Source organism: Oncorhynchus mykiss, chromosome 6, assembly GCF_013265735.2.
Source record: "Oncorhynchus mykiss isolate Arlee chromosome 6, USDA_OmykA_1.1, whole genome shotgun sequence".
Lineage (NCBI taxonomy): Eukaryota > Metazoa > Chordata > Actinopteri > Salmoniformes > Salmonidae > Oncorhynchus > Oncorhynchus mykiss.
The window spans coordinates 5772213-5794754 of NC_048570.1; the positions used below are offsets into that span (position 1 = coordinate 5772213).

The window sequence follows — 22542 nt, forward strand, 5'->3', positions numbered from 1 at the left end:
CAGACAGACAGAACGAGAGACAGACAGACAGACAGACAGACAGACAGACAGACAGACAGACAGAACGAGAGACAGACAGACAGAACGAGAGACAGACAGACAGACAGACAGACAGAACGACAGAACGACAGACAGACAGACAGACAGACAGACAGACAGACAGACAGACAGAACGAGAGACAGACAGACAGACAGACAGACAGACAGACAGAACGAGAGACAGACAGACAGACAGACAGACAGACAGACAGACAGACAGAACGAGAGACAGACAGGAAGCTGATTGTTTCTCAGAGGAAGAATCTTCCTCCTGGATATTGTCAGCCAACCAGTAGAGACTCAAGGATCCCCAAAGGACCCAGCAGATCAAAACCTGAGATGATTCGCTTTGGGAAATAGCTCAAAAATACATTGGCTCCCTTCCACGCCAACACCCACATCCCCAATACTGTTGGCCTGAGAGATAGACATGATCACAGACTGGGGTCATGTTGTACACAACACTATAGTTACAGACAATCTCAGCAGGCTCAGAGCCAGAGAGGGAAACCTTACTGTAATCTCAGCAGGCTCAGAGCCAGAGAGGGAAACCTTACTGTAATCTCAGCAGGCTCAGAGCCAGAGAGGGAAACCTTACTGTAATCTCAGCAGGCTCAGAGCCAGAGAGGGAAACCTTACTGTAATCTCAGCAGGCTCAGAGCCAGAGAGGGAAACCTTACTGTAATCTCAGCAGGCTCAGAGCCAGAGAGGGAAACCTTACTGTAATCTCAGCAGGCTCAGAGCCAGAGAGGGAACCCTTACTGTAATCTCAGCAGGCTCAGAGCCAGAGAGGGAAACCTTACTGTAATCTCAGCAGGCTCAGAGCCAGAGAGGTAAACCTTACTGTAATCTCAGCAGGCTCAGAGCCAGAGAGAGAAACATTCCTGTAACCATTCTGTAATCGTAGCAGGCTCAAGCATCTTCATCATCTTGTTGCCTGTTAGCCTTAGAGCTGCAATCTGGACCCTTACAAATCAGCTGGGCTAGACAATCTGGACACTTACAAATCAGCTGGGCTAGACAATCTGGACCCTTACAAATCAGCTGGGCTAGACAATCTGCCCCCTTACAAATCAGCTGGGCTAGACAATCTGGACCCTCACAAATCAGCTGGGCTAGACAATCTGGACCCTTACAAATCAGCTGGGCTAGACAATCTGCCCCCTTACAAATCAGCTGGGCTAGACAATCTGCCCCCTTAGGCTCCTCTGTCCTCCACTCGTTACCTGTATTAATGGCACCTGTTTGAACTTGTTATCAATATAAAAGACACCTGTCCACTTTCCCTTAGATAGTAACTGTCTCTGAGCCTGTTGGTATCAGACCTCCTTCTCCGATACCGTCTGCCTGACGGAACGTGAGTGAACATCTTGTGGCTGGGGTGGGTGGGTGGGTGGGTGGGTGGGTGGGGTCCTTGATGATGCTGCAGGACTTCAGGATGTGGAGGAGGAAGGAGTGATATTGATTTACAGAGTGGAGGAGAGGAGCGGAGAGCGTGACATGACCTGCCTCCTCTTAATTAATCAATATGCAGCTTTATATCAAATAAAATGTTATTGGTCACATGGTTAGTAGATGTTAATGGTCACACAGTTAGCAGATGTTATTCGTCACATACACATGGTTAGCAGATGTTATTGGTCACATGGTTAGCAGATGTTATTGGTCACATGGTTAGCAGATGTTATTGGTCACACAGTTAGCAGATGTTATTGGTCACACGGTTAGCAGATGTTATTGGTATATGTGTGTGTGTGTGTGTGTGTAACATGATGCAGGGGGATGGGGGGGCGGGGTCGACAGACTAGACCTGTAGGGGAACATGGTATAGGTGTGGAGATGAACACAATGGAGGGTAGCAGGGTGTGAGCGAGACCCAAGAGACCTGTATGTCTGCCCTCTGTGTGTCTGTCTTCCATATGTCTAGACAACTACAGTACCAACAATGGGCAGATCCTGCCTTGTCCATGGTGGGGGGGGAGAAGAGCTTTGGGGATATGCCAGGAGAGAAGCACCTCTCTCACGGTGGTCTCATAACTTCCTACTAACAGCTAATAGCTTGAATGAAAAATCATTCAGCATGACTAAAACCTGACAAAGTCATGCAAAAAATATACAACCTCCCTCCCTCCCTCCCTCCCTCCCTCCCTCACCCTCTCCCTCACCCTCTCCCTCACCCTCCCTCCCTTCCTTCCTTCCTTCCTTCCTTCCTTCCTTCCTTCCTTCCTTCCTTCCTCCCTCCCTCCCTTCCTCCCTCCCTCCCTCCCTCCCTCCCTCCCTCCCTCCTTCCTTCCTTCCTTCCTTCCTTCCTTACTCCCTCCGTACTTCCTTCGTTCCTTCCTTATTCCTTCCTTCCTTCCTCCCTCCCTCCCTCCTACCTTCTGAGTGATGTTGATCTGCAGTAGAATGTTCTGGTAGCTGTGTCCATCGTTGACCTGTAGCAGTATCCTGTCCCGTTTCCCCAGCGACCCGTCGTGGAGGTACTGCACATGTTCCCGTGACAACTCCTCCATCTTGAATTGGCTCAGCGCCCGGTCGCCGTGGAGACGGGTCAGACGGCCATGTTGGGGCGGGTCCAGAACCGTGACCAGGACGTCCTGAGAGGAGGACATATTTAGAGGATGTTTAGACACACACACACACACACACACACACACACACCTGAGGGTTGTCTGGGTCGTCAATCTGAAGCACGGTCTTGGAGATGACCGACGTCTTTCCTCCGTCCACCAGCAAAGGATTGAGGGTGAGAATCTGCGGGGCCTGTGAGAGAGAGGAGGGGAGGGTCTTAATAACTGATTGGTTGTTGTAAGAGTTGTAACACGACACTCAACTTGATGTTGACGTTTGAAAATGGAGGGAAAATTAATAGTTAAAGAAAATAATAACAACGAAAAACAAAAAATAAGAGACAATAACATCATCGACACATTTCCACAGAAGAATGAGGTAGAGAAGAGGTCAGATCTAATCTTCATCTGATTCAACTCTATAACCCAATTAAACCAGGAAATGGAAGTGGTCAGATCTAATCTTTATCTGATTCAACTCTATAACTCTATAATTAAACCAGGAAATGGAATGGCAGCCCACTACTACTAGATGGCAGATCACTACTACAGCATCCTGAAACAAGGGCAACATTTCAACCGTCTAGCAGAGGGAGGGAACAGGCTCCCTGTTCACCCACGCTTGCGTTGTCACACACGACTCCAACACCATCATCAAGTTCCCTGACGACACAACGGTGGTAGGCCTGATCACCGGCAACGACGAGACAGCCTACGGGAAGGAGGTCAGAGAGCTGGAAGGGTGTTGCAGGGACAACAACCTCTCCCTCAACGTCAGTAAGACAAAGGAGCTGACTGCGAGCCACGCCCCCATCCACGTCGACGGGGCTGCAGTGGAGCGGGTCGTGAGCTTCACGCCCAAATCAAATGGTCCTCTCACAGTCATGAAGAAGGCGCAACAGGGCTTCGTCCCCCTCAGGAAGTTGAAAACATTTGGCATTGGACCCTCAGATCCCCAAAAAAGTTCTACAGCGGTACCGTCGAGAGCATCTTGACTGGCTGCATCACCGCTTGGTACGGCAACAGCACCGCCTTCGATCGCATGGCGCTACAAAGGGCGGTGCGGACAGCCCGGCACATCACTGGGGCCGATCCATGACCTCTATTCCAGGCGGTGTGAGAGGAAGGCCCGGAAAAATTCTGACACCAACAGGCTCCTGAACAGCTTCTACAACTCCCCCTGAAGAGATGAGGCGTCCTACTCTGCTCCCCACTAAATCTTGTACATTGTTCTCCCCATTCAGAGACATGTTCTGTACAATGCTGTGTCCCCGTAAATCAAGTAGCCTACATTTCCTGTGCTACTCTGTGCCCGACGCTAAATAGTTATACATTGTGATCCCTGTGTACTGTGACCACGCTAAATTAAGTACCTTGTTCTCCCTGTTGTATTGTCCAACTCTGCAACAGGCTACATTGTTGTCCCTGAAGCTCTGTTCTGTGCAGGTCCATACTAAATCACTGTTCATTGTTGTCCCTGGAGCGCTGTTCTGTACAGGTCCATTATAAATCACTGTTCATTGTTGTACCTAGAGCACTGTTCTGTGCAGGTCCATACTAAAGAGGACTCAGTGGTTCCCTAGGTTTATAGAGAGGGCTCAGCAGGCCCCTAGCTTTATAGAGAGGGCTCAGTGTTTCCCTAGGTTTATAGAGAGGGCTCAGTGGTTCCCTAGGTTTATAGAGAGGGCTCAGCAGGCCTCTAGGTTTATAGAGAGGGCTCAGTGGTTCCCTAGGATTATAGAGAGGGCTCAGTGGTTCCCTAGGTTTATAGAGAGGGATCAGCAGGCCTCTAGGTTTATAGAGAGGGCTCAGTGGTTCCCTAGGATTATAGAGAGGGTTCAGCGGGCCCCTAGGTTTATAGAGAGGGCTCAGCGGGCCTCTAGGTTTATAGAGAGGGCTCAGCGGGCCTCTAGGTTTATAGAGAGGGATCAGTGGTTCCCTAGGTTTATAGAGAGGGTTCAGCGGGCCCCTAGGTTTATAGAGAGGGCTCAGCAGGCCCCTAGGTATATAGAGAGGGCTCAGCGGGCCTCTAGGTTTATAGAGAGGGCTCAGCGGGCCCCTAGGTTTTGGCAGGCAACGGCTAATCTTTATCTCTTCCAGGCAGGCAGGCAACTCTCTCTCTCTATTTACTCTGTTGTGTCTGGGGAGTCGTGCCTCACTGCAGAGCAGAGCTCAGGGGAAAACAGTCCCATTGGACACAGCTGTTATAACTGGTTGCCTACTACTGCATGCCAACATGCGAGCAAGCTAAGCTAGGCCCCCACAAGCACTTAGAAAACCCCTTTTGATACACGCGAGGAGAGACAGGCTAACCCTTCTCTGTGTTTATGAACAGGGAGAGCGAGAGCTGTCAGCACCCTCCCAATCCTCTCAAGGAGCCATCATACGAATATGGAAAATATACTTGTCTTTGATTCCTGGTTTGGGGCTGTGTTCTTTAAAGATTGAGGAGCAGGGTGGCAGAACGAGTCTTGAATGCTACAATTCTACTGTCCTCAGTTCCCCTTTAGAGCGAGACAATCAATACAGATACTAGATGAGGATGAGGGGTCGGTAAACGGGTACCTGCATGGACACTGCCTGGACCTGTATCATCTCTGGTCGGGAGAAGAGCTGAGGGTCAGTCACACGCAGGGAGAACTGTCCACTCCTGGAACAATACAACAACATTAGAGAGAGAGAGAGAGAAAGAGAGACAGAGACACAGAGAGAGAGAGAGAGAGAGAGTGTCATTTCCCCAAATGTGAAACCCTTATCCCTTATTCAAGGTTTCAAAGACCTCTCTGATGAGGATAGGCTACCCGTCCTGTTGGGGGAAGACGCAGAGAGCTGTGGGTTGGCAGCGCACTACATTGCTGCCTGCCATAAGATGAGGGACAGACCAATCAACCTGCACATGTCCTCTACTGTATGCTTATTGTTATTGTTGAATGTATGGTTATTTTGACCCTTGGTTATTGTTGATACTGTTGTCCCGTTGACAATTTTGATTCTCATTTTATTTTAAATTGTAAATATCCAAAATAAGCTTTGGCAATATGTACATTGTTACGTCATGCCAATAAAGCAAATTGAAATGAATTGAATTGAGAGACAGAAAGAGAGAGAGAGAGAGAGACAGAGAGAGAGAGAGACTGAGAGTAAGAGAGAGAGAAAACCTGAGTCTACGCCTCCACTATGGTGAATCACTAAAACAATACAGAAATACACTATGGAAAAAGAAGGAACTGCACGTCAGAAATCAGCTCAATGTAATTGAAGAATCCATAGACTCTAACCACTTCTGGGAAAATTGGAAAACACTAAACAAACAACAACACGAAGAGTTATCTATCTATCCAAAATGGAGATGTATGGGGTAAACCACTTCTCCAATCGTTTTGGCTCTATAACAAAGAACAAAGAGCAAAAACATATACAGGATCAAATACAAATCTTAGAATCAACTATTAAAATCTTCTTATGGCTGCAATCCTGTTAACGGGATCGATATGACAACAGCCAATGAAAGTGCAGGGCGCCAAATTCAAAACAACAAAAATCTCGTAATTAAAATTCCTCAAACATACAGTACATGTATCTTATACCGTTTTAAAGTGAATCTTGTTGTTAATCCCACCACAGTGTCCGATTTCAAATAGGCTTTACAGCGAAAGCACCACAAACAATTATGTTAGGTCACCACCAAGCCACAGAAAAACACAGCCATTTTTCCTGCCAAAGAGAGGTGGCACAAAAAGCAGAAATAGAGATGAAATGAATCACTAACCTTTGATGATCTTCATCAAATGACACTCATAGGACTTCATGTTACACAATACATGTATGTTTTGTTTGATAAAGTTCAGATAAAACAATCTGAGTTTTTTACATACGTTCACTAGTTCCAAAAACATCCAGTGATTTTGCATAGCCACATCGATTCAATAGAAATACTCATCATAAATGTAGATGATAATACAAGTTATACACATGTAATTATAGATATACCTCTCCTTAACCTGTTGAGTGTTGGGGGCAGTATTTTGATATTTGGATGAAAAACATACCCAAATGAAACTGCCTATTTCTCAGGCCCAGAATCTAGAATATGCATATATTTGTCAGATTAGGATAGAAAACACTCTAAAGTTTCCAAAACTGTCAAAATATTGTATAACAGAACTGATACTGCAGGCGAAAACTGAGGAAAATCCAACCAGGAAGTGCCTAAGAGAAACAAATCTCCCTGTTCCATTGCATGCCTTCCCTCCATTTAAAGGGATATCAACCAGATTCCTTTCCCTATGGCTTCCACATGGTGTGAACAGTCTTTAGACATAGTTTCAGGCTTTTATTCTGAAAAAAATGAGTGAGAACGATCACTTCGCATCAGTGGATGCCTGGGTGCCAGCAGAGTTTTGCGCAACAGCTTGGAGTAGACATTTTTTCTCTCTCTCCTATTGAAAAAGCTACAGTCCGGTTGAAATATTATCGATGACTTATTGTAAATATTGTAAAAACAACCGTTTGACATGTTTCTACGAACTTTACGGATACTATTTGGAATTTTCGTCCTCCCGCCTGCACGAGCCTGTGGATTTTCTGAACAAAACGCGCCAACCAAATGGAGGTTTTTTGGATATAAAAATAATCTTTATCGAACAAAAGGAACATTTATTGTGTAACTGGGAGTCTCGTGAGTGCAAACATCCGAAGATCATCAAAGGTAAGCGATTCATTTGATTTATTTTCTGACTTTCGTGACCAATCTACTTTGCTGCTAGCTGTTTGTAATGTTTTGTCTGCTGAGAGAGATGTCCTTACATAAACAATTGGTTTGCTTTTGCTGTAAAACTTTTTTGAAATCTGACACGCCAGGTGGATTAACAACAAGCTAAGCTGTGTTTTGCTATATTGCACTTGTGATTTCATGACAATAAATATTTTTAGTAATTTAATTTGAATTTGACGCTCTGCAATTCAGCGGATGTTGACGAAAATGATCCCGCTAAAGGGATGGGTGCGTCAAGAAGTCAATGACCGCTGTGTCAGATTTCAAAAAAACTTTACGGAAAAAGCAAACCATACAATAAGACAGCGCTCAGAAAATAAATACAATTATCTGCCATGTTGGAGTCAACAGAAACCAGAAATCACATTATAAATATTCCCTTACCTTTGATGATCTTCATCAGAATGCACTCCCAGGAATCCTAGCTACAAAATAAATGCTTGATTTGTTCGATAATGTCCATTATTTATGTCCATGTAGCTACTTTTGTTAGGGCGTTAGGTACACATATCCAAACTCTCGTGCAGGTCCAGCATAACTTCGGACAAAAACTTCAAAAAGTTATATTACAGGTCGAAGAAACATTTCAAACTAAGTATAGAATCGATCTGTAGGGTGTTGTTATCATAAATCTTCAATAAAGTTCCAACCGGAGAATTCCTTTGTGTCTAGAGAAGCCATGGAACGCAGGTCGATATCATGTGAAATGCGCAAGACCAGGACCTGGCTCTCTGCCAGTAACCTGACTCATTCAGCTCTTATTCAGCCCCACAACACAGTAGAAGCCTCATTCAAGTTTCTAAAGATAGTTGACATGTAGTGGAAGCACTAGGAAGTGCAACTTCATCCATATCCCACTGTGAATTCAATAGGTCCTGGGTTTAAAATCGACCAACCTCAGATTTCTCACTTCCTGTTTGGAGTTCTTGAGTTTGAGTTTAGGTTTATTATATTTTTACAGGGACAGTGCACATTAATCAACGTTTCAGTAAAAGTGCCGGTTTTAGCCAGCCGGCTAATTTTCAACTGCATTCTCTGGGCAGGTTATTAAAAACAATTACAATACAGACAGTCAATGAGCAGTGAGCACACACAGAGCAAGCAAGACGTAGCATACAGACAGAGCAACATAGAACAAAAAGCAGCAAGTCAACATTTATTCTAAGGTTTTTGCCATATGAGTTCTGTTTCTCTCACAGACATCATTCAAACAGTTTTAGAAACTGCAGAGTGTTTTCCATCCAATACAAATAATAATATGCAAATATAAGAAACTGGGACTGAGGAGCAGGCCGTTTACTCTGGGCAACTTTCATTCAAGCTACTCAATACTGCCCCTGCAGCCATAAGAAGTTAAAGACTACCAGAACCCACTGGATTCTCCAATTACCTTGAATGAGCTACAGGACAAAATAAAAACCCTCCAACCCAAAAAGGCCTGTGGTGTTGATGGTATCCTTAATGAAATGATAAAATATTCAGACAACAAATTCCAATTGGCTATTCTAAAACTCTTTAACATCATCCTTAGCCCTGGCATCTTCCTCAATATTTGGAACCAAGGACTGATCACCCCAATCCACAAAAGTGGAGACAAATTTCACCCCAATAACTACCGTGGAATATGCGTCAACAGTAACCTTGGGAAAATCCTCTGCATCATCATTAACAGCAGACTCGTACATTTCCTCAATGAAAACAATGTACTGAGCAAATGCTTTTTACCAAATTACCGTACAACAGACCATGTATTCATCCTGCACACCCTAATTGACAACCAAACAAACCAAAACAAAGGCAAAGTCTTCTCATGCTTTGTTGTTTTCAGAAAAGCCTTTGACTCAATTTGGCATGAGGGTCTGCTATACAAATTGATGGAAAGTGGTGTTGGGGGTAAAACATACATTATAAAATAGGCAAAAAACACACACATTCCTATTCACAGGGCCGTGGGGTGAGACAGGGATGCAGCTTAAGCCCCACCCTCTTCAACATATATCAACGAATTGGCGCGGGCACTAGAACAGTCTGCAGCACCCGGCCTCACCCTACTAGAATCCGAAGTCAAATGTCTACTGTTTGCTGATGATCTGGTGCTTCAGACACCCACCAAGGAGGGCCTACAGCAGCACCTAGATATTCTGCACAGATTCTGTCAGACCTGGGCCCTGACAGTAAATCTCAGTAAGACAAAAATAATGATGTTCCAAAAAAGGTCCAGTCGCCAGGACCACAAATACAAATTCCATCTAGACACTGTTGCCCTAGAGCACACAAAACACTATACATACTTTGGCCTAAACATCAGCACCACAGGTAACTTCCACAAAGCTGTGAACGATCTGAGAGACAAGGCAAGAAGGGCATTCTATGCCATCAAAAGAAACATACATTTCAACATACCAATTACGATTTGGCTAAAAATACTTGAATCAGTCATAGAGCCCATTGCCCTTTATGGTTGTGAGGTCTGGGGCCCGCTCACCAACCAAGATTTCACAAAATGGGACAAATACCAAATTGAGACTCTGCATACAGGATTCTGCAAAAATATCCTCCGTGTACAACGTAGAACACCAAATAATGCATGCAGAGCATATTTAGGCCGATTCCCACGAATTATCAACCACCTAATAGGAAGTGATTCCCAAACCTTCCATAACAAAGCCATCACCTACAGAGAGATGAACCTGGAGAAGAGTCCCCTAAGCAAGCTGGTCCTGGGGCTCTGTTCACAAACACAAACACACCCTACAGAGCCCCAGGACAACAGCACAATTAGACCCAACCAAATCATGAGAAAACAAAAAGATAATTACTTGACACATTGGAAAGAATTAACAAAAAAACAGAGCAAACTAGAATGCTATTTGGCCCTAAACAGAGAGTACACAGCGGCAGAATACCTGACCACTGTGACTGACCCAAAATTAAGGAAAGCTTTGACTATGTACAGACTCAGTGAGCATAGCCTTGCTATTGAGTAAGGCCGCCGTAGGCAGACATGGCTCTCAAGAGAAGACAGGCTATGTGCTCACTGCCCACAAAATGAGGTGGAAACTGAGCTGCACTTCCTAACCTCCTGCCCAATGTATGACCATATTAGAGACACATATTTCCCTCAGATTACACAGATCCACAAAGAATTCGAAAACAAATCCAATTTTGATAAACTCCCATATCTACTGGGTGAAATTCCACAGTGTGCCAACACAGCAGCAAGATTTGTGACCTGTTGCCACGAGAAAAGGGCAACCAGTGAAGAACAAACACCATTGTAAATACAACCCATATTTATGCTTATTTATTTTCCCTTTTGTACTTTAACCATTTGTACATTGTTAAAACAATGTATATATATAATAAGACATTTGGATTGTCTTTATTCTTTTGAAACTTCTGTATGTGTAATGTTTACTGTTAATTTTAATTGTTTATTTCACTTTTGTAAATGATCTACCTCACTTGCTTCGGCAATGTTAACACATGTTTCCTATGCCAATAACGCCCCTTGAAATGAATTGAATTGAATTGAGAGAGAGAGAAAGAGAGAGAGAGAGAGAGAGAGAGAGAAAGAGAGAGAGAGAGAGAGAGAGAGAGAGAGAGAGAGAACATTTATAAAAATACAGAAAATGTGAGACTGAGATCGATATTGAGATCCTTTAATTCTCTGTCTGTACAGCCACTCACCTGGCCTTGTCCTTGTCATGTGTGAAGCGGACCTGTCCGCTCTCTAGCTGAGCCCAGGAGAAAGTGTCGTCCCGGGCCAACTCTGTCTCCCTGCCCTCCTCCAGGACAACCACACAGCCTGTCGTGGGGGGCTGCAGCAGCTGGAACACCAGCCTCTCTGGAGGGCTGGCAGGTCAACATCAAAACAAACTTTTACAAAACAAACAATATTGCAAAACACTTTACAGAGTGAGACAGATCTCTGTTGAAAAAGAGGAAGAGGTTCTCTCAACCTCAAAATATTATTCTGGTTAAATGAAGGCTAAAAATAGAAAGAAAGTTAAATGAGAGTTTAACCTGTCTTGGTCATGGGCAGAGATTAGGGTGGTGACCAGGGGTTTGGTTCCCCCAATGGGCACCAACAGAGATCCACTGATACGCAGGGTTGGAGCCTGGCTGTTAGCTGGAGGGAGGGAAGGAGCGAGAGAGAGAGAGAGAGAGAGAGAGAGAGAGAGAGAGAGAGAGAGAGAGAGAGAAAGGGAGGGAGGGAGACAGAGAGAGAGACAGAGAGAGAGAGATAGATAAGAGTGGGGGGAAGAGAGAAAGGGAGGGAGAGAGAAAAAAAGAAAGAGAGGGAGGGAGAGAGGGAAGGAGAGAGAGAGAGCATGAAGGAGAGAGAAAGGGAGGGAGAGAGAGAGAGAAAGGGAGGGAGAGAGAGAAGAAAGGGAGGGAGAGAGAGAGAAAGAAAGAAAGGGGGGAGAGAGAGAGAGCGAGAGAAGGAGAGAAAGGGAGAGAAGGAGAGAGAGCGTGATGGAGAGAGAAAGGGAGGGAGAGAGGGAGGGAGAGAGAGGGAGAGAGAGAGGGAGTGTGTGTCCAATGCATGGATCAAAGTTCTGTCTCTCTACTGGTGTCCAGACAAACAAAAGGTGTTGCCTAAAGCTTCAGTTTTTTCCCACTGTATCAGGGATAGTGAAATGTCTGTGTACCCTGTCCCTGATGTACTATGTCCTCTACTTTTCTCTCTACTGGTGTCCCCCAGGGCTTGGTACTATGTCCTCTGCTGTTCTCTGTACTGGTGTCCCCCAGGGCTTGGTACTAGGTCCTCTGCTGTTCTCTCTACTGGTGTCCCCCAGGGCTTGGTACTAGGTCCTCTACTGTTCTCTCTACTGGTGTCCCCTAGGGCTCGGTACTAGGTCCTCTGCTGTTCTCTCTACTGGTGTCCCCCAGGGCTCAGTACTAGTCCGGTACTCTCTGTTCACCAAGTCACTTGATTCTGTCATTGTTGTACGGAAACAGTAGTGAAGATTTACCATGGCATGTCCCGGTCTTCTTATCGGCATAGAAACCGTGTCCACAGTCCGGAGTGCAGTATCCTTCTCTTAGGTAGGTGTTCTGTCTACAAACGGTGCAACGACCCATCCCCTCACACTCCACACAGTCAGCAGAGCATGCTGGGAAACAGGGAGAAACATAACACAAACAGTTGATTAATACTGTAAGATCAATGATGATGGATATGTATGGCAAGGGCTTGAGAATGCAAACAGCACTATGTGTCTCAACAGTGGTTGTAATTTGCGTTTCTACTCAATAGGGTGTAGATTTTCATGTCATCATATCGTCCTTCTCTCGTGGATATATGTCTATATCCAGAATGCTAACAAAAGTACTAGAGAATGTCAATAGAGGTTGCTAGCTAAATATGCTAACGCACGCAAATGAAAATAAACAAATTGCAAAGACAAGCTTGCATTCGGAAAGTTTTCAAACCCCTTTACTTTTTCCCCAAACATTTCACGATACAGCCTTATTCTAAAATAAAAAATAAATCTACACACAATACCTCATAATTACAAAGTGAAAACAAGGTTTTTAGAAATGTTTGCAAATGTAATAAAAAAACAGATATATCTTATTTAAATAAGTATTCACACTCTTTGGTATGAGTTTTTAAATTGAGCTCAGGTGCATCCTGTTTCCATCGATCATCCTTAAGATGTTTTTACAACTGTGGTAAATTAATAAATGGAAGAAGTTTGGAACCACCAAGACTCTTCCTAGAGCTGCCCGGCCAAACTGAGCAGTTGGGGGAGAAGGGCCTTGGTCAGGGAGGTGACCAAGAACTTGATGGTCACTCTGACAGAGCTCCAGTGTTCCTCTGTGGAGATGGGAGAACCTTCCAGAAGGACAACCATCTCTGCAGCATTCCACCAATCAGGCCTTTATAATAGAGTGGCCAGATGGAAGCCATTCCTCAGTAAAAGGTACATGACATCCCCCTTGGAGTTTGCCAAAAAGGCACCTAAAGACTTTCAGACCATGAGAAACATGATTCTCGGATCTGATCAAACCAAGATTGAACTTTTTAGCCCGAATGCCAAATGTCACGTCTGGAGGAAAACTTGCACCATCCCTACGGTGACGCGTGATGGTGGAAGCAACATGCTGTGGGGGTGTTTTTCAGCGACTGAGAGACTAGTCAGGATGGAGGGAAAGATGAACCTGCTCCAAAGCGTTCAGGACCTCAGACTGAGGACAACAACCCTAACCACACCGCTAAGACAAAGCAGGAGTGGCTTCGGGACAAGTCTGAATGAGCTCTGTAGAGAACAATGGGAGAAACTCCCCAAATACAGATGTGCAAAAACTTGTAGCGTCATACCCAAGAAGACTCGAGGCTGTAATCACTGCCAAAGGTGCTTCAAGAAAGTACTGAGTAAAGGGTCTGAAAACGTATGTAAATCAGATATTAAATCAGATTTGAAATTTATAATTATCTTTTTTATTTTCTTCATCTAAATAACAGTTTTTGCTTTGTCATTATAGGGTTATGAGATGTCATTATAGGGTTATGAGATGTCATTATAGGGTTATGAGATGTCATTATAGGGTTATGAGATGTCATTATAGGGTTATGAGATGTCATTATAGGGTTATGAGATGTCATTATAGGGTTACAGTGCCTTGCGAAAGTATTCGGCCCCCTTGAACTTTGCGACCTTTTGCCACATTTCAGGCTTCAAACATAAAGATATAAAACTGTATTTTTTTGTGAAGAATCAACAACAAGTGGGACACAATCATGAAGTGGAACGACATTTATTGGATATTTCAAACTTTTTTAACAAATCAAAAACTGAAAAATTGGGCGTGCAAAAGTATTCAGCCCCCTTAAGTTAATACTTTGTAGCGTCACCTTTTGCTGCGATTACAGCTGTAAGTCGCTTGGGGTATGTCTCTATCAGTTTTGCACATCGAGAGACTGACATTGTTTCCCATTCCTCCTTGCAAAACAGCTTGAGCTCAGTGAGGTTGGATGGAGAGCATTTGTGAACAGCAGTTTTCAGTTCTTTCCACAGATTCTCGATTGGATTCAGGTCTGGACTTTGACTTGGCCATTCTAACACCTGGATATGTTTATTTTTGAACCATTCCATTGTAGATTTTGCTTTATGTTTTGGATCATTGTCTTGTTGGAAGACAAATCTCCGTCCCAGTCTCAGGTCTTTTGCAGACTCCATCAGGTTTTCATCCAGAATGGTCCTGTATTTGGCTCCATCCATCTTCCCATCAATTTTAACCATCTTCCCTGTCCCTGCTGAAGAAAAGCAGGCCCAAACCATGATGCTGCCACCACCATGTTTGACAGTGGGGATGGTGTGTTCAGCTGTGTTGCTTTTACGCCAAACATAACGTTTTGCATTGTTGCCAAAAAGTTCAATTTTGGTTTCATCTGACCAGAGCACCTTCTTCCACATGTTTGGTGTGTCTCCCATGTGGCTTGTGGCAAACTTTAAATGACACTTTTTATAGATATCTTTAAGAAATGGCTTTCTTCTTGCCACTCTTCCATAAAGGCCAGATTTGTGCAATATATGACTGATTGTTGTCCTATGGACAGAGTCTCCCGCCTCAGCTGTAGATCTCTGCAGTTCATCCAGAGTGATCATGGGCCTCTTGGCTGCATCTCCGATCAGTCTTCTCCTTGTATGAGCTGAAAGTTTAGAGGGACGGCCAGGTCTTGGTAGATTTGCAGTGGTCTGATACTCCTTCCATTTCCATATTATCGCTTGCACAGTGCTCCTTGGGATGTTTAAAGCTTGGGAAATCTTTTTGTATCCAAATCTGGCTTTAAACTTCTTCACAACAGTATCTCGGACCTGCCTGGTGTGTTCCTTGTTCTTCATGATGCTCTCTGCGCTTTTAACAGACCTCTGAGACTATCACAGTGCAGGTGCATTTATACGGAGACTTGATTACACACAGGTGGATTGTATTTATCATCATTAGTCATTTAGGTCAACATTGGATCATTCAGAGATCCTCACTGAACTTCTGGAGAGAGTTTGCTGCACTGAAAGTAAAGGGGCTGAATAATTTTGCAGGCCCAATTTTTCAGTTTTTGATTTGTTAAAAAAGTTTGAAATATCCAATAAATGTCGTTCCACTTCATGATTGTGTCCCACTTGTTGTTGATTCTTCACAAAAAAATACAGTTTTATATCTTTATGTTTGAAGCCTGAAATGTGGCAAAAGGTCGCAAAGTTCAAGGGGGCCGAATACTTTCGCAAGGCACTGTATGAGATGTCATTATAGGGTTATGAGATGTCATTATAGGGTTATGAGATGTCATTATAGGGTTATGAGATGTCATTATAGGGTTATGAGATGTCATTATAGGGTTATGAGATGTCATTATAGGGTTATGAGATGTCATTATAGGGTTATGAGATGTCATTATAGGGTTATGAGATGTCATTTCGGGGTTATGAGATGTCATTATAGGGTTATGAGATGTCATTTCGGGGTATTGTGATGTCATTTCGGGGTATTGTGATGTCATTTTGGGGTATTGTGATGTCATTTTGGGGTATTGTGATGTCATTTTGGGGTATTGTGATGTCATATTGGGGTATTGTGATGTCATTTTGGGGTATTGTGATGTCATTTTGGGGGTATTGTGATGTCATATTGGGGGTATTGTTTGTAGATTGATGAGGGAATCAAAATGTATATATATTTTAGAATGAGGCTGTAACGTAACAAAATGTGGAAAAAGTCAGAGGGTCTGAATACTTTCTGAATGCCACTGTTTAGAGGTACCAGATGTCATTTTTTAAAATGTTTATTATTATTAATTCATCCTTAAATAACTAGAATGTTAAATCACATACACAGCTGGTCTCACATCCCGTTCCACCCGCTTTCTCCTGTTGTACGATTTACAAACACGCTCAACTGTTCTGGGAAACTACGGTAAGCTTCATAATGTAAAATAATATAAACAGGTGAAAAATGAAGAATCTGGGTCTGCCTTATCTGCTAACATACTCCACAAGTTTACCGCAGGTAGTAACTTAAAAAGTCCCTACAAATGTTCAAATGTATTGAAAAATAGTTTTGACTATATTGGAAAAAAAAAAAAACATCCTGTTGCTATTTCCAAATACCCCGATCTGAAACCCGATTCATCTATTTATTTTTCTTACATGTACAAAACTGTAGAGTGGAGTCCAGAAAGTAGTTCCTTCCACACTCCAGCACACAGCGACCCCGCAGGGTGGCATAGGGAGGCTGGCACCGCCCACACTGACCTGGGCCCTGGCATCCCTCACACTGCTCATCACAACCTGGCACAGACAGATAGAGAGCCAAAGAGAGCGAGAGAGATAGACGAGAGTGAGAGACGAGAGTGAGAGACGAGAGACGAGAAACGAGAGAAAGACCGAGAGAGAGGGTGGGGGGGAACGAGAGAGAGGGGTGGAGAGAGAGGGGTGGAGAGAGAGACGAGAAACGAGAGAGAGGGTGGGGGATTAGACACGAGAGAGAGAGTTAGGGGGGAGACGAGAAACAAGGAAAAGAGGGGGGGGGGGACGAGAAAGAGGGTGGGGGATGAGAAACGAGAGAGAGAGTGGGGGATGAGAAACGAGAGAGAGAGAGGGGGGGGGACGAGAAACAAGAGAGAGGGTGGGGGATGAGAAACGAGAGAGAGGGTGGGGGATGAGAAATGAGAGAGAGAGAGGGGGGGAACGAGAAACGAGAGAGAGGGTGGGGGATGAGAAACGAGAGAGAGGGTGGGGGATGAGAAACGAGAGAGAGAGGGGGGAGATGAGAAACGAGAGAGAGGGTGGGGGATGAGAAACGAGAGAGAGAGTTAGGGGGGAGACGAGAAACGAGAGAGAGGGTGGGGGATGAGAAACGAGAGAGGGTGGGGGAAGAGAAACGAGAGAGAGAGAGGGGGGAGATGAGAAACGAGAGAGAGGGTGGGGGATGAGAAACGAGAGAGAGAGAGTTAGGGGGGAGATGAGAAACGAGGGGGAGAGAGAGAGAGAGAGGGGGGGAGAGATGAGAAACGAGAGAGAGAGGGGGGGAGGGACGAGAAACGAGAGAGAGAGAAAGAGGGGGGATGAGAAACGAGAGAGAGAGAGTTAGGGGGGAGACAAGAAAAAGAGAGAGAGACGAGAAACGAGAGAGAGAGAGAGAGAGAGAGAGTTAGGGGGGGGCAGAGATGAGAAACGAGAGAGAGAGGGGGGGAGAGATGAGAAACGAGAGAGATAGGGGGGGGAGATGAGAAACGAGAGAGAGAGAGGGGGGGAGAGATGAGAAACGAGAGAGAGAGAGAGAGAGAGAGAGAGAGGGTGGGGAGAGATGAGAAACGAGAGAGAGAGAGAGGGGGGGAGGGGGGGGAGAGAGATGAGAAACGAGAGAGAGAGAGAGAGAGAGAGAGAGAGAGAGAGAGAGAGAGAGGGTGGGGGATGAGAAACAGACATTATATGTTAGAAGGTATAACCGGCTTAGAACATTCAATGACAAACATTTCATAAAAAGTGAAATGATCATTCTCTTCAGGCACGTACTGAGGCATCTCTCTCCATCCTGGTAGGACCCTGAGGAGCAGCCCTGGACACAGAGTCCGTCCTGCAGAACATGTCCCTCCATACACTGCAGGCAGTCAGTACGCAGAGGACCCTTACACTCATTACAGCTCCAGTCACACTCTGGAAGAGGGAGGGAGAGAGAGAATCACACTCTGGAAGGAGGGAGGGAGAGAGAGTATCACACTTTGGAAGAGGGAGGGAGAGAGAGAATCACACTCGAAGAGGGAGAGAGAGAATCACACTCTGGAAGAGGGAGGGAGAGAGAGAATCACACTCTGGAAGAGGGAGGGAGAGAGAATCACAATCTGGAAGAGGGAGAGAGAGAATCACACTCTGGAAGAGGGAGGGAGAGAGAGAATCACACTCTGGAAGGAGGGATATATATAACACCACTAGATATAACACCACTAGATATAACACCACTAGATATAACACCACTAGATATAACACCATCACCTATAACACCATTAGATATAACACCACTAGATATAACACCATCACCTATAACACCACTAGATATAACACCACTAGATATAACACCACTAGATATAACACCATCACCTATAACACCACTAGATATGACACCACTAGATATAACACCACTAGATATAACACCACTAGATATAACACCACTAGAAATAACACCACTAGATATAACACCACTAGATATAACACCACTAGATATAACACCATCACCTATAACACCACTAGATATAACACCACTAGATATAACACCACTAGATATAACACCACTAGATATTACACCATTAGATATAACACCACTAGATATAACACCACTAGATATAACACCACTAGATATAACACCACTAGATATTACACCATTAGATATAACACCATCACCTATAACACCACTAGATATAACACCACTAGATATAACACCTCTAGATATAACACCACTAGATATAACACCACTAGATAAAACACCACTAGATATAACACCATCACCTATAACACCACTAGATATAACACCACTAGATATAACACCACTAGATATAACACCACTAGATATAACACCTCTAGATATAACACCATCACCTATAACACCACTAGATATAACACCACTAGATATAACACCACTAGATATAACACCACTAGATATAACACCACTAGATATAACACCTCTAGATATAACACCACTAGATATAACACCACTAGATATAACACCACTAGATATAACACCACTAGATATAACACCTCTAGATATAACACCATCACCTATAACACCACTAGATATAACACCACTAGATATAACACCACTAGATATAACACCACTAGATATAACACCACTAGATATAACACCACTAGATATAACACCACTAGATATAACACCATCACCTATAACACCACTAGATATAACACCACTAGATATAACACCACTAGATATAACACCACTAGATATAACACCACTAGATATAACACCACTAGATATAACACCACTAGATATAACACCACTAGATATAACACCACTAGATATAACACCACTAGATATAACACCACTAGATATAACACCACTAGATATAACACCACTAGATATAACACCATCACCTATAACACCACTAGATATAACACCACTAGATATAACACCACTAGATATAACACCACTAGATATAACACCACTAGATATAACACCATCACCTATAACACCACTAGATATAACACCACTAGATATAACACCACTAGATATAACACCACTAGATATAACACCACTAGATATAACACCACTAGATATAACACCACTAGATATAACACCACTAGATATAACACCACTAGATATAACACCACTAGATATAACACCACTAGATATAACACCACTAGATATAACACCACTAGATATAACACCACTAGATATAACACCACTAGATATAACACCATCACCTATAAACCACTAGATATAACACCACTAGATATAACACCACTAGATATAACACCACTAGATATAACACCACTAGATATAACACCATCACCTATAACACCACTAGATATAACACCATCACCTATAACACCACTAGATATAACACCACTAGATATAACACCACTAGATATAACACCACTAGATATAACACCACTAGATATAACACCACTAGATATAACACCACTAGATATAACACCACTAGATATAACACCACTAGATATAACACCACTAGATATAACACCACTAGATATAACACCACTAGATATAACACCATCACCTATAACACCACTAGATATAACACCACTAGATATAACACCACTAGATATAACACCACTAGATATAACACCACTAGATATAACACCACTAGATATAACACCACTAGATATAACACCACTAGATATAACACCATCACCTATAAACCACTAGATATAACACCACTAGATATAACACCACTAGATATAACACCACTAGATATAACACCACTAGATATAACACCATCACCTATAACACCACTAGATATAACACCATCACCTATAACACCACTAGATATAACACCACTAGATATAACACCTCTAGATATAACACCACTAGATATAACACCACTAGATATAACACCACTAGATATAACACCACTAGATATAACACCACTAGATATAACACCACTAGATATAACACCTCTAGATATAACACCACTAGATATAACACCACTAGATATAACACCATTAGATATAACACCACTAGATATAACACCACTAGATATAACACCACTAGATATAACACCACTAGATATAACACCACTAGATATAACACCACTAGATATAACACCTCTAGATATAACACCTCTAGATATAACACCTCTAGATATAACACCTCTAGATATAACACCACTAGATATAACACCACTAGATATAACACCTCTAGATATAACACCTCTAGATATAACACCTCTAGATATAACACCTCTAGATATAACACCTCTAGATATAACACCTCTAGATATAACACCTCTAGATATAACACCACTAGATATAACACCTCTAGATATAACACCACTAGATATAACACCTCTAGATATAACACCTCTAGATATAACACCTCTAGATATAACACCACTAGATATAACACCATCACCTATAACACCATTAGATATTACACCATCACCTATAACACCACTAGATATAACACCACTAGATATAACACCATCACCTATAACACCACTAGATATAACACCACTAGATATAACACCATCACCTATAACACCACTAGATATAACACCACTAGATATAACACCATCACCTATAACACCATTAGATATAACACATTTACATTTTCACCATGAAGTGCTTTGAAAGGCTGGTCATGGCTCACATCAACACCATTATCCCAGACCACCTGGACCCACTTAAATTCCCATAACCCCCCCTGCCTTCAGATCCACAGACGACACAATCTCTATTACACTCCACACTGCCCTTTCCCACCTAGACGAGAGGAACACCTACGTGAGAATGCTGTTTATCGACTTCAGATCAGCGTTCAACACCATAGTGCCCTCCAAGCTCATCACTAAGCGCAGGACCCTGGGACTGAACACCTACTTCTGCAACTGGATCCTGGACTTCCTGACGGGTCGCTCCCAGGTTACGAGGGTAGGCAAAAACACATCTGCCATCTGGTTAGTCTTCTCCTGTACTCCCTGTTCACCCACGACTGCGAGGCCAGGCACAACTCCCACACCATCATTACGTTTGCTGACGACATGACAGTGGTAGATCACCTGATCATCGACGACGACTAGACAGCCTATAGGGAGGAGGTCAAAAACCTGGCAGTGTTGCCAAGACAACAACCTCTCGCCCAACGTCAGCAACACAAAGGAGCATATCGTGGACTACAGGAAACGGAGGGCCGAGCCACGCCTCCATTCACATCAACGAGGCTGTAGAGGATGCGGGTCGAGAGCTTCAAGTTCATTGGTGTCCACATCACTAAGGATCTATCATGGTCCACACACACCAACACAGTCGTGAAGAGGGCACAACAACGCCTCTTTCCCCTCAGGAGGCTGAAAAGATTTGTCATGAGCCCTAAGATCCTCAATCAGTTCTACAGCTGCACCATTGAGAGCATCTTGACTGGCTGCATCACCTGCTTGGTATGACAACTACTAGGCATCCAACCGCAAGGCGCTACAGAGGATAGCGCGTAAGGCCCAGTACATCACTGGGGCCAAGCTCCCTGCCTTCCAAGAACTCTATACCAGGCGGTGTCAGAGGAAGGCCCTAACAATTGTCAAAGAGTCAAACCACCCAAGTCATAGACTGTTCTCTCCGTTACCGCACGGCAAGCGAAACTGAAACACCAAGTCTGGAACCAACAGGACCCTGAACAGATTCTACCCCCCAAGCCATAAGACTGTACGGCGAGCGGTCTGGAACCAACAGGACCCTGAACAGATTCTACCCCCCAAGCCATAAGACTGTATGGCGAGCGGTCTGGAACCAACAGGTCCCTGAACAGATTCTACCCCCCAAGCCATAAGACTGTATGGCGATCGGTCTGGAACCAACAGGACCCTGAACAGATTCTACCCCCCAAGCCATAAGACTGTACGGCGAGCGGTCTGGAACCAACAGGACCCTGAACAGATTCTACCCCCCAAGCCATAAGACTGTATGG

At 43.8% G+C, this 22542-nt stretch overlaps 1 protein-coding gene across 1 annotated transcript in view; it reads right to left on the bottom strand.

Moving 5' to 3' along the window:
* The window catches only part of LOC110525177 (extracellular matrix protein FRAS1), a 312474-nt gene that overhangs the window by 116006 nt on the left and 173926 nt on the right, over window positions 1-22542 (bottom strand). Inside the window, exons 23-30 of the mRNA XM_036979249.1 lie at window positions 17910-18050; window positions 16542-16682; window positions 12363-12503; window positions 11410-11515; window positions 11074-11238; window positions 5175-5259; window positions 2701-2802; window positions 2418-2636 (exon numbers count right to left, since the gene is read on the bottom strand). Of these exons, the coding sequence (XP_036835144.1) occupies window positions 2418-2636; window positions 2701-2802; window positions 5175-5259; window positions 11074-11238; window positions 11410-11515; window positions 12363-12503; window positions 16542-16682; window positions 17910-18050 (1100 nt within the window). The remainder of the gene's footprint in view (window positions 1-2417; window positions 2637-2700; window positions 2803-5174; window positions 5260-11073; window positions 11239-11409; window positions 11516-12362; window positions 12504-16541; window positions 16683-17909; window positions 18051-22542) is intronic.